The sequence below is a fragment of the Echiichthys vipera genome (genome assembly GCF_963691815.1).
Source record: "Echiichthys vipera genome assembly, chromosome: 2".
In the NCBI taxonomy this organism is placed as follows: domain Eukaryota; kingdom Metazoa; phylum Chordata; class Actinopteri; order Perciformes; family Trachinidae; genus Echiichthys; species Echiichthys vipera.
The window spans coordinates 35649381-35662232 of record NC_139827.1 but is presented as its reverse complement, the minus strand read 5'-3'; the positions used below and the strand labels follow the sequence as shown (position 1 = coordinate 35662232).

General features: G+C 42.8%; 1 protein-coding gene across 1 annotated transcript in view; it reads right to left on the bottom strand.

Moving 5' to 3' along the window:
• The window catches only part of wdr17 (WD repeat domain 17), a gene marked incomplete at both ends in the record, with an annotated part of 61850 nt that extends 55160 nt beyond the window's left edge, over positions 1–6690 (bottom strand). Inside the window, 9 exon segments of the mRNA XM_083931649.1 lie at positions 859–950; positions 1204–1372; positions 1470–1657; positions 3017–3139; positions 3354–3494; positions 3770–3880; positions 5343–5573; positions 5686–5869; positions 6568–6690. Coding sequence (XP_083787775.1) covers positions 859–950; positions 1204–1372; positions 1470–1657; positions 3017–3139; positions 3354–3494; positions 3770–3880; positions 5343–5573; positions 5686–5869; positions 6568–6690 — 1362 coding nt within the window.
• Positions 6691–12852: the final 6162 nt, after the last annotated feature.

Genomic DNA, 12852 nt, shown 5'->3' with positions numbered 1-12852 from the left:
AGCCAAAAGCGTTGGGCGTTGCTGTTTGCCAGGGCTGTCTGTTCTTGGGTGCAGCTACTGTAGGCTGGCACTAGGTGAAATGGAGTTTGCCAATCCTGCAGCTGCTTCAGAGCCTCAGTGAAGGGGCCGTTATTTGTCCCAGCAGCTGAGTGAGCGGAGACGGGCAAAAACCAGAGTCACTATAGGCCGAGCATTCACTCCATGGACTGAGAGAAAGGAGAGAAACGCCATTAAAACCCCTGAACACCCACACAGGTGTTTTCAGTTACCTAGTTGATTAGACTTCTTTTTAGGACTGTGTGGGTGTGTCTACTGTGAATAACTGACATCTTCCAGAGTCTCCTGTTAGCTTTGTTTCACCAGTTAAGGCGGGTCAAAGTACACCTTTATCATTCTTATTGGTAGACGGACATTTACCTCATAAATCCCATCAAATTCTCATCAATGCCCTGCCCACCTTCAACCCAAGCAGAGGTCTAATCAGTCAGAATAACTGAAAACACCTGTGTGGGTGTTCAGGGGCATTAAAACACAAGCCCAAATGGCTACGTTTCTCCTTGATCGGTAAGATCACTTTCATCTTTACTTAGCTGGAACAGACAGCTAACGGCTAACGGTAACTGTCAGTCAAACTCCTCTAATCCTTGTTTTTATCGTTTGATTTGCAGGAGGGGACGGGTTCAAACAGGCTCAAACAGACTCTGGTCTCCTGTAGCTACTGGGCCGAGTCTGACCAACCTGGCAACAAGACTGTTGCAATTATTTTTGTTGTACGATCTTAAGACACTAGATGGAGCTGTTCTGCTCATTCTACATATTCAACCTTTAAGGTCATTTTGCACTGAAAGTCAAAGTAACCTCATTAAAGCGAGTGATGATCTTTCCTTTCCTGACATCCCAGATGAACGCTCCATTACGAGACGTTGCGCCTGCAATGCAGTTCAGGTCTCCTTCAAGACATACAGACAGAAAGGTCACCAACTTTCACACAAGTAACAGATGAGCAGTTTGTGTATGTGCTCTTCTTCTGTAGGTTGGGATGTTTAAGTTGTGTTTATGTATGTTTGTATGTATGTTTCGATCACCTGCAGTGGATTGCAAGTCATTCGGTTCTTCCTGGTTGTAGAGGTTTCACACATAGGTTTGTGTGTGTGCGCTATATGCATGTGTGTGCTTGTGTGTGTGTATGCAGAGTCAATCTACCTGGAGCCCAGGACAGGGAGTAGACCACTCCTTCGTTGCCGGGGGAAGTGTAAACAGCTGTTAGTGTGTTTGTGTCCCAGATTTTGATAGTTCCATCAAAACTAGCTGTGGCCAGCAGGTTGTGATCATCTGGCTTAAACTTACAGTCAAAGATAGTCTCTACATGACCCTGGAGGCAATATAAAACAGAGGGGAAGAGCAAATCATTCACGAGTCAAAAACTCAGTACAAGGCATGTTATTGATTTGTTCATTCATATGGAATACCAAGTCTCGTAAGAAGTCCCATTTCTTGGCCCCCATGTCATAGAGTCCCACCCCTCCGTCCATGAAACAGCACACAGCATGGCCAGGAGGCAGAGAGAAGGACCGGTTCTTTGACAGGGTTGGGGGAGGTACAGCCTCACTGGTGGAACTGGTGTGCTGACTTTTACTGGGAGAACAGGAACTCTGAGCTGTAGAGACAGCGGAGGGAGTCGATGAAAGGAGAAATATCTGTTGTGTTCAGAAGATAACCCTTACGTTTCTTCACAGTCATGGACAGAGTGCTACCAAGCTGATCAACTAAAGCCATACATCAGAAGAAGTACTACTGCTTTATACACAGACAGCGTCCAATAAGAAAACATAATATGACAATTTAAATCTCATCTGTCATGTATTGGCAGCTCACACACATACATCCCAAATATTTGTATCTTTGTGAGGACACTCATTAACATGCATTCCCTAACCTTAACCGTTAAATGCCTGGCCCCAACCCTAAAGTGTAATTCCGGCGTAACATCATCCCATGGTCATGTATGTCGCTTGCATACAAAATTTAAAAATTGCCTCTTCCAATTTATTCTGGGGACATGGAAAAACAGAGTCCAGTACGGTGCGGTTGATGACGGATGGGGAATCCTCCATAACAGTCACACAGCTGCTGCAGTATTCAATGATTCCAGGCCACAATGAAAAATGTCACTCTGTAGGCAGCATAAACATCCTTCTTCTGTGTGGGCTTACAGTACCCACAGGGACACCAAAAACTGCCCCCACACTGAGACTGATGCTTTGTCTGATGCTACCTCTACCTATAGCCCCTTCTGGCAGCACACAGGCTCCTTCCTTTTGGATTGACTTTGGTAATCCACTTGAATGGACTTTACTATTAGAGGAGCTGGTACATGGGCCAGTAGGTAAGTCTTTAAAACACTCTTTTAATAAACTCTGGGTTCACTAACGTCACTTACGTTGTGTGTGCTTTGTTTTCTGTGTAGGGACTCTTCTCATGCTACTGCAGAGGTTTGGTGTTATTTTCAGCAGAATTAGTGGTTAAAAAAGACGTTTGAATGTCTTCACCGTACTGCCCCAAGCTAATCACTGTTAGCCACGTCCGACTGTTAGCGACTCTACAGGATTTCTCCGTTAATGGTGTATGCACAAAAAAAACTGTCTTGATGGCTTATTTGATGTATGTAATTACACAATTACACTTTAAAGATGTAATCCATAAGAATTTGGATAAGTTGTTTCTAGCGACTGCTTTGATGGCAAAATGAAACTGCAGGCGAGCCTCTGGGACCTCATCTCCCAGAGTTCCTTTGTGTCGACTGTATGACGTCAGTAGATTGGCAGCTCACACCAGCGCGGTGCGGCGTGATGCCTTGACATGCTCCACACTGATAGGAGGGTCGATGAGTGAAGGGGAACGACACTAACTGTGCGCCGCATTTGATTTTAGCGAGGGAAAATCTCCACAGTCACTCAGATGGTATTTCTCTGCAAAGCAGCAAATACAAGTGTTTTCATTAGTGAGTCAAGTTTACCTTTCTTAGCAAGAGGAGAGTTGAGAACATGCAAAGCATGAAATCCGGTCTTTTTCAGTTTAAAGCTGTCCAAAGGAGTGGCACGAGACACGTTCCATACCCTCAAGACTCCAACCTGTGAGTCTGAAAGACAGAGACAAATTAGTTATATTTGTTTGCTGCTATCTGATTGGTCTGAAGGTTGACTACAGCTCATTTACGTAATATGCAAGTAAGAATTTATCTCTCCATAGACAGATGGCACTGTGGCAACAACAGGTTCCATAGCAGAGGTTAAATGGCAAGTCTGACCTGTAGCTGTAATCACACCTCCCACACAGAAATACACAGTCCTCACCTCCGGTGATGAACATGCCTGGTGCAGAGGGGACCCAGGCCAGACACTGTACCGATGCAGCAGCTGAGGGGAAGCAGAAGGACGTGATACAAGCCAAGCCCTCACTGTCCACCAGCCTGATACCATTATGGAGGTTAGACACTGTGATGGAGAGAAAGTGTTCATCATTTAGCATCTATGGTTATATTATAGTCACAGAGATCTTTTTTTGATAATCAATAAGTGAATGGGTTTACTGGAATGTGCCATGTTATTTTATTGCACGAACTTGTAATTACTCTGCAAACACTAAACAAATATACTATAAAATGTATATTGTATTGTATTGTATATTGTTCCATTCTATGTTTCTTTTTCTCTTTTCAAAGTGAAATCACTTAAGCTGACAAACTCCTGGTGTTAATATTTTGTCCAACCTAGTAAATAGTCAGTTGACAGAGGGTCCCATTCCAGAGCACTGACTGGGTCCTCTTCATCTGTCCCTTCTAATGACTCTGGACGTAGCACATGCTTTTGGCCTTTGCTTCCTAAACAAGAGAGGACAGACGCATTCTTTAATGAAGACGCCTAACAGAAACAATCACTGTGCTTATGGAACCTGAAGACAAGAGGAAGGTTAGATGTTGATGAAATAAATGATCACATGTCCAATTAGATGATGGTTATGATGAGATTTATTTCACTGTACAGCGGAGAGTTCACTAAAGTCATAAAATCTCTTCTGACTAGATCGACATTCAGAGCAAGCTTTTATATCATCTTAACAAAGGGAGACTACAGCCCTATTTGGACGGGAATTATTTAATGTGGGGATGTGAGGTAAAATAGTCTTACCTCAGGACATCTGTAATATAAATGACCCATTCACAGGGGATTTAGAAATCCCTTAATTCTAACAGAGGTGGGAATGGTTACTTGATTTACGAAATACGTCCCCTCACTGTCTCCATGTGTGTGCTACGTAGCTTCCTGATACCACAAAACTTAATAAACATGAAATAAAGGACAGAATCCATTATCTTAAAAGGGTGCTTCTTCTCAAAAATATGTGGAAACTACGTATTAACAGGATATGATGGAATATCAACATATGTTTTACAGAGGGTCATATTCATACAGGACTAAAACGTCTGGTAAAAATGACCTTACCCCACGTCTCAACATTAAACTAATCCTGTCCAAACAGGGCTTAACTGTAATGTTCGGTATGGAAATGGAAATAGTCATCCGTCTCAAGACCCCGATAACAACAGAGGAATGAAGTGTCACTTTCTCCCTCTCTATGGAAACTTTACATATGCTAAGAAAGAATTATTCATACCTAATAATGCCTAATACCAGGAAGTTGACACTGATTCAAACGGTGGTCTTCATTGTGTAGCCCTGGTTTCTGTAGCGTGCCAGGACCGTGGGTGATGCGGGCTACAAGGGGCTAAATACATCTTCAATGAAAAGGCACCGTTACGGCAGGACAGGAAGACTTTATTTTACTTCACTTACAGGTCAGGTTCAATGACGAGGCAACAGCACAAGGGCAGAGCGAGAACTCTCTCCAGTGCGTCTGTATTACTGGTCCCAACCAAAACAAGGGCACGCGGAACCAACATCATAACTGCACATACCTTATCTCTAGCCTTTTAGCACTGAAAGTGATAATAAAATATTATAGACTAAATTAAATAATTAATTAAATTAATAATACTTCATCATTTAATCACAAAATAAAACCAATTACATCCTGTAATATAATAAAAATATAAAATGTAATAATTAAAATAATAAACACATAATAATCTAAGGTTACAATTGAAATTAAATGACTGCCTAACAGAGAAAGTTTGATGATGATCTGCATTTGGAAAAGTAAAACTTAGGTAACTTGTAGGCCTACAGTATATGTAATATGCCTCAAGGCAATGAATGTGAGTCAAAGAAATGTCCAGAATGTGTCTTGATCAAAATGTGAAAGAGTTGAAGAAAACATCATACCTGGTTGAAAAACAGACAAACTTCCGTCTGTGTGTCCAAACACCAGTTTGCCCTTCTTGGTGGGGTGCCATCTTAAGAGACAGATGTCAGACAGGAAAGAGTGGGCTTCTTTATGCACTGTGACCCCAGGGTCAGGACCTCCATATACCCAGATGTACAGAGGACCACGTTGGGAGACAAACGCCACCCCATCAGCGAAGTTCCAGCACCAACTTACTGACGCAGGGACACCTGAGGGAGAAGAGGAGACGTTGTGTTATTTTATGGAGGGGAGGACATTGCAGTACTCTAACCTTAAACACTCCAGGGTGCCAATAAAACCTGGTGTAGATCATCCATCAACCTTTTGTATTGTCCAGTCTTGCTACAGCCTTTTGTTCTGCTACGTTCCATACGATGAGCAGGTTATCAGCAGAGGCTGACGCAAACAGGTCATGGTTGTCAGGACACCAGCTGATGGCTGTTATGGTCTTCTTGTGCTCTGACATGATGGACCGCAACTTAAATTCATTGTACTGCTGGTCCAACTACAACAAGAAGGCAGAGAGAATGACAAGGAATTAAAAAGGGGCAAGCAGCCCTAACTTTTGTCCTGTGATGGTTAAACATGCATTCAGCATGACTGTAGACAGTTCAATGAATTCTCTTACTGTAATGCATATTGGTGTTTTCAGAAACATATTTTAGTTATTCTTATTCTTATTCGTGACCAAGTCGAAACAAAAACTTTCTATATTAAGATATGTTTCTGAAAACACTTTATGCAAGAAATATGCAATGCAGTAACCGAATATTGATTCATATTTTATCAGTGCTGCCTAGTTTCACAGTTGAATCAGAGTTCATGAGCACTAGTACTGCGTCAGAGACTCCTCGGCTCTGATTGGTTGTCGGTACGGTGCAGTGGATCTAGCAGATGACATTAGGAGCAGACTCTCTCTACCAGAGAGATGTAGAGTGATATTACTTTAACTAATTTCACAGATTGTATGCCTTATTGTGCTGTCAGGATAAAGTGACAGCTTCAGTAAATTTAAAAAAAAAACTATTTTTTACAGAAAGTTACCAACTTCAGCTTTAAGTAGCTGAAAGAGCAAGAATAAATTAAATTACTGGCGTACAGTATGTGAGAGCTGCCGAAGGTGGTAACCACTAGCACAAAATGCAATCTTAGATTTGAAATATTAACCACTTTCATGAACATAAATACACATAAGTAGTTCACCTGGTAGATGTATATAGCCAAAGTAGCACAGTAGGCAAAGCGGTCTCCACTAGCAGCACACACATCTTTATTCCAGGGCTGGCAGCCTGCTGATAGCAAGCCCACCTGCTTCACCTTGGCCATTATCACCTGGAGACACAAAAACACATGCCCGCACTAATGATGTTATATTGCGTCACTTTACAAATCCAAAGATTCAAACAACATTAGGGACGTGTGTAGTGGCATGAGAACCATCACCATGTTCCAAAAGACTGGTAGCACAGGGTTGGAGGACCATGTGGACCAGGTCAACAAACTGAACCTATTTTTCAGTAGGTGTGATACTGCGGCCCATCCCCCACATGACTCTGCTGCTGGCTGCCCTTCAACGACTGCCACTTTACCTCCCCCTCTCCTCCTCCTTACAGAACCTGACGACCTCAGCTCTCCCCCAAAGGACACCTCTACAGTGTCCTTCACGCCTGACCTGGTGAGACTCCACTCTGGCAAAGATGGTGTATTTCCCAGGGTGCTTAAAGCCTGTGCCCGCCAGCAGTGTTATAGGCAGCGGGCTAGCTACCGTAGCATAAGACTGAGCTTCCGCCTTCAGCGCTACAAATACATTACACTTACTACATTTACCATTATCACTAAAGGAGACGGAGGGGTAGCCAAACATACGATACTCTGAGTAAGAGAGAGCAGGAGAGAGAGTGGGGGAAGCCATCACCAGCCGTTAAGCTAACTGCTAAGCTAAAGTGGCTAACAGATAGTATGTACACAACTGTAGAATTAGTGAGAGTGTCGCTGAAAGAAGGGGAGCTGTGAGTGTTTGAGTAGAACTAGTGGATGTTAAAATGTTAAACGATAGTTAGTCGCTATAGTGAATATTATAGCGAAAACAGCTGAGTTTAGCTGGAGGTGCAAACAGTAATTACGAGTGACCAATATACAGAAGCACCAGAAATGATGCAATACCATGCTTACCATAGCACGTCAGCACGTCCATATCTGACCACCATGGCTAAAATGTATCCGACAATGTCTAAAGATAATTGGTCAGCTGAAAGACTATCATCTGTGTTGGATTGTGTTGTTGTGCAGTCCAGTGCAACATCAAGCAAACTACTCAGATTTACATCAATACATCTCTAACTAAAATTTCTTATGGATGGATCAATGACGGTGTACATATCTATTCCTACCAGAGTAACACTCACAACATACTAACATACTGCTTAGCTCCACAAGTTGAAGGGGATAAGATGATTAAATACAAAGAGACATGGAGAGAGGATTAAATTAATCTCTGCTGTGTTTGGCTAAGACCGCTGCTTAGCTACTGAGTGAGTATTGTGAGGAACTGACTAATGACTAATGTACAGTATGTCTGAATGTAGAAAATGTAGTTTATTTTGCATTAGTCATCTTCATTAGTCAGCTGAAAGATCTTCAGCTTCGATAGCCGTAAAAACCTAAAGACCTCACCTAAAACCTAAAAATCCAGAATAGAATTTAAAATCCTTCTTCTTACCTACAAAGCTCTTAATTGTCAGGCTCCGTTGTATCTTAAATAGCTCATAGTACCTTATTACCTGACTAAAACCTAGTATTACAGCTATTGTTACTATTCATATCATTCTATCATATCCACCACCATAATTATTATGACGTTTCATATTTCCATTAACTTAACTGTCATTATTTCTACTTTTAACATCTTTTGAGCATATTAACTGCTATAACATTAGTCACATTCATATCATTACTACAGATATTATTATAATTACTGTTAATTGTGGGGCAGCACGGTGGTGTAATGGTTAGCAGTGTCTCCTCACAGCAAGAGGGTTCCAGTACCAGTACCAGCACCCTGGGTTCTACCGTTCTGTAATTGGTGACTCTAACTTGCCCGTAGGTGTGAATGTGAGCGTGAATGGTTGTCTGGCTCTATATGTCGGCCCTGTGATAGACTGGTGTGCTGTCCAGTGTGTGCCCCACTTCGCACCCAATGTCAGCTGAGAACGACTCCAGTGACCCCGACCGGGATAAGCGGTTGCAGATGATGGATGATGGATGGATCTTAATTCTGTGGGTGCTTTGCATCCCTGGGTCTCTGTCTGTCTGTCCGTCTCTCTCTCTCTCTGTCTGTCTCTCTCTCTCCAACCGGTCAAGACAGATATCTGTCATCCAAAGAACTGGGTCTGCTTGATGTTCCTGCCTGTTAGAGGAAAGGTTTTTGTTGCCACTGTGTGCAAGACAGTATGCTCTCTAGCAATAAATAAATAGCCTATATGAGATGACTATATGGTACAGCCAAGCCCCCACCACATCAACTTCCTGTTTGATCCAATCAGGAAGCTCCAAAAGCGTCAGTTCTCTGAGTGTCCACTAGGGGCAGGTTTCATAACAGAGCAGTTTCTCATGGACCCCCATGTTAAACAGGCCGTTTTCACAGCATCATTAAACCTGTTTAAGGCCTGGGACAAAAGAACATTCTAGTCTGTATGTTTAGGACATATCTCCATGACAACAATGAGGGGGTGAATTTTTTGGACCATTTTTTTTATTCTATTGGAGGTTAAAATTTACGGATAATTAGGGGCGTGGCCTCTTGAGTGACAGCTAGCCTCTGGCCCTCACTTCTCCTCAGAGGTAAACGTCAGCCAGATGGACGTATCTCCCTCCCCCCAACATGCCCTTTTTTGGTAAGAGGGAATGAGGAGGAGTCAAAGTCTGACGATGGAGACTCCCAGAGGTGAGGATGACTGGATCAAGTTGAGAGAACGGACCCCAACAGAGAGGCTACTTCTTTTTTTATACAGTCTATGGGTAAAGCCTATTTTTGTATACTGCTGTGGGAATTTTCTCATTTTATTGAGAACTTTAGTGCAAAATATAAACTCAAAATATTTCACAACAGATTTTCTGAGGAATTTCAGTTAGTAAAGTATGTGCTTGTTATTATCAATTTCGTGATATGATTCCTTTGAAAGACTGTAAACGATTATATGGAATTATGGCCCAGTCCCACTGAAAACCACTTGACCTGAGGCTGACGGTAGCAACAACCAGACTGATCACATTGTTGTTCCTCATTGTATTGTTCACCTCTCAGTGGGCATTACACAATTTGTAACACAAATGAATGTCCCCCTCAGAATAATATGTAATCACTTAAGTGATCCCTTAACTTTTCATCTAGCCCCATCATCAGGTCAAGTTTAAATGTGTTTAATACTTTGGTTTATGACCTGATACCTGCAAAACTAATGACATTCCAATCAGCCTCAGCTGTATCACTGAGATCAGGCTTGCTGAATCAGTATCCTCTTTTAAGTCACTTCTTAAAACTAATTTCTATAGACTTTTATCGTCTTTTTATCTTTCTTTGCAAGCACCTTAAGCTAATAACAATTTCCTTTGTCCATTAATGATGTCCCTTCTTTCTATACAATGATGTGTAAATATTGTTATGTTGTACCCTACTGGATTTCTTTATTATAATTATTTATTTTATTTACACTGTATATATATGTGTGTGTGTGTGTGTGTGTGTGTGTGTGTGTGTGTGTGTGTGTGTGTGTGTGTGTGTGTGTGTGTGTGTGTGTGTGTGTGTGTGTTGTGTGTGTGTGTGTGTGTGTGTGTGTGTGTGTGTATTTTGATTTGCGCTGTGAAAGCACTTTGTAAACTGGTATTTTAAAAGGTGCTATAGAAATATAGTTATTATTATTATTATTATTATTATTACTTAATTTAATGCTCACTGCTCAGTGGTTTTGTCTGCCATGAAAAAGGTCTATTAAAACTAAATGTCTGAGCAGACAACCAGAGTTCTGACCTTTAAAGGGTATTATTCTCTACAGTTTTGAGCTCACATTCAGCCAGCAAAAACAGAATAAGACATGCTGCTCTGCTGTTGAATATAGTTGTCTTTTACTGCATAGGCTACAATACACATTAAGTACAGTAGCTATGATGGGTGCAGATCCCCCATTTTTGAAAAAACTCGAACCTCCCCGCCCCAACAAACACCCTAAATGATTCGAAATTGAAGAAATGTTTTTCAGACTTCCCATTCTTCCCATTTTAGATTCCCATCTAAACAGAATTGATTGAAATGGTGAAAGGAATAATGTTTGACAAACATATTTCTGACTCCACGTTCATCTCTGCTCTGCTCCTCTACCACACAAATGAACGGGGAGTTTCTTACACAGACGCTGATGATCAGCATGCTTTAAAAAAAGGCTTCGTATACATATCAGTGAATCATGCAGAAAGTAGTCCCCTACACTGGGAGAAGAGGAAGATGGGGAGAAGAACTGGGGCTGAGGAGACTTTACATGAAGACCCTTAAAATGATGATTTACTAATATAACAGTTCAGTAAATGATGATTTACTAATATAACAGTTCAGTAAAATGATGATTTACTAATATAACAGTTCAGTAAATGATGATTTAATAATATAACAGTTCAGTAAAATGATGATTTACTAATATTACAGTTCAGTAAAATGATGATTTACTAATATAACAATTAAAATGATAATTTACTAATATAACAGTTAAAATGATGATTTACTTATATAACAGTTCAGTAAAATGATGATTTACTAATATAACAGTTCATTAAATGATGATTTACTAATATAACATTTTAAATGATGATAAAATGGGGGCATCCTTACTAGATGCTCCAACCACCCTCCTGAGAAAACCCATTTCGGCCGCTTGTACCCGCGACCTCGTTCTTTCGGTCATGACCCAGCTTTCATGACCATAGGTGAGAGTAGGAACGAAGATTGACCGGTAGATCGAGAGCTGAGCCGGAAGGCAAAGCTCTCTTTTCGTCACAAAGGTGCGGTAGAGCGACTGCAACACCGCCCCCGCTGCTCTGATTCTCCGGCCAAACTTACGCTCCATCGTCCCCTCACTCGTGAACATGATCCTGAGGTACTTGAACTCCTTCACTTGGGGTAAGGACCTGGAGTAAGCAATCCACCGGTTCCTGCTGAGAGCCATGGCCTCAGATTTAGAGGTGCTGATCCTCATCCCAGCCGTTTCACACTCGGCTGTGAACCGATCCCGTGAGTGCTTAAGGTCACTGACCGACGATGCCATCAGGACCACATCATCTGCAAAAAGCAGAGACGAGATCCTCAGCCCACCGAACTGCAACCCCTCCCCACCACGACTACGCCTTGATATCCTGTCCATTAAAATCTCAAACAGGATTGGTGACAAAGCGCACCCCTGGCGGAGGCCAACCCCCACCGGGAACGACCCCGACTTACTAACGAGGATCCGGACACAGCTCTCGCTTTCGGTGTACAGAGATTGGATGGCCCACAGAAGTGACCCCCTCACCCCATACTCCCGCAGCACCTCCCACAGTATCTCCCGTGGGACCCAGGTATATGCCTTCTGATCCACAACACACATGTAGACTGGATGAGCATACTCCCAGGCCCCCTCCAGGATCCTTGCGAGAATGAAGAGCTGGTCTGTTGTTCCACGTCCAGGACGGAATCCACATTGTTCCTTTTCAATCTGAGGTTCGACTATAGGACGTACCCTCCTTTCCAGCACCTTGGAGTAGACTTTACCAGGGAGGCTGAGTAGTGTGATACCTCTGTAATTGGCACACACCCTCTGGTCCCCCTTTTCAAACAGAGGAACCACCACCCCGGTCTGTCACTCCCTTGGCACTGTCCCAGACTTCCACGCAATGTTGAAGAGACGTGTCAACCAAGACAGCCCCTCCAAACCCAAAGCTCTCAGCATTTCTGGACGAATCTCATCAACCCCTGGGGCTTTAACACTGTGGAGTTGTTGGACTACCTCAGTGACTTCCGCCAGGGATATTGACAATGATTCCCCATCAGCCTCCAGCTCTACCTCTACAAAAGAGGGCGTGTTAGTCGGATTAAGGAGTTCCTCAAAGTGCTCCTTCCACCGCCCGATTACCTCATCGGCTGAGGTCACCAAGGTCCGTCCTTACTGTAAACAGCTTGGACGGTTCCCCGTTTTCCCCTCCTGAGATGTCGAATGGTTTTCCAGAAGCACCTTGAAGCGCCTGAAAGTCCTTCTCCATGACTTCTCCGAACTCCTCCCACATCCGCTGCTTTGCCTCTGACACAGCAGAGGCTGCAGCCCTTCTGGCCTGTCGGTATCCTGCATTTGCCTCCGGAGTCTTCCGGGATAACATATCCCAGGCCTCCTTCTTCAGTCGAACAGCTTCCCTGACCACCGGTGTCCACCACGGTGTTCTAAGGTTACCGCCCCTTGAGGCACCTAA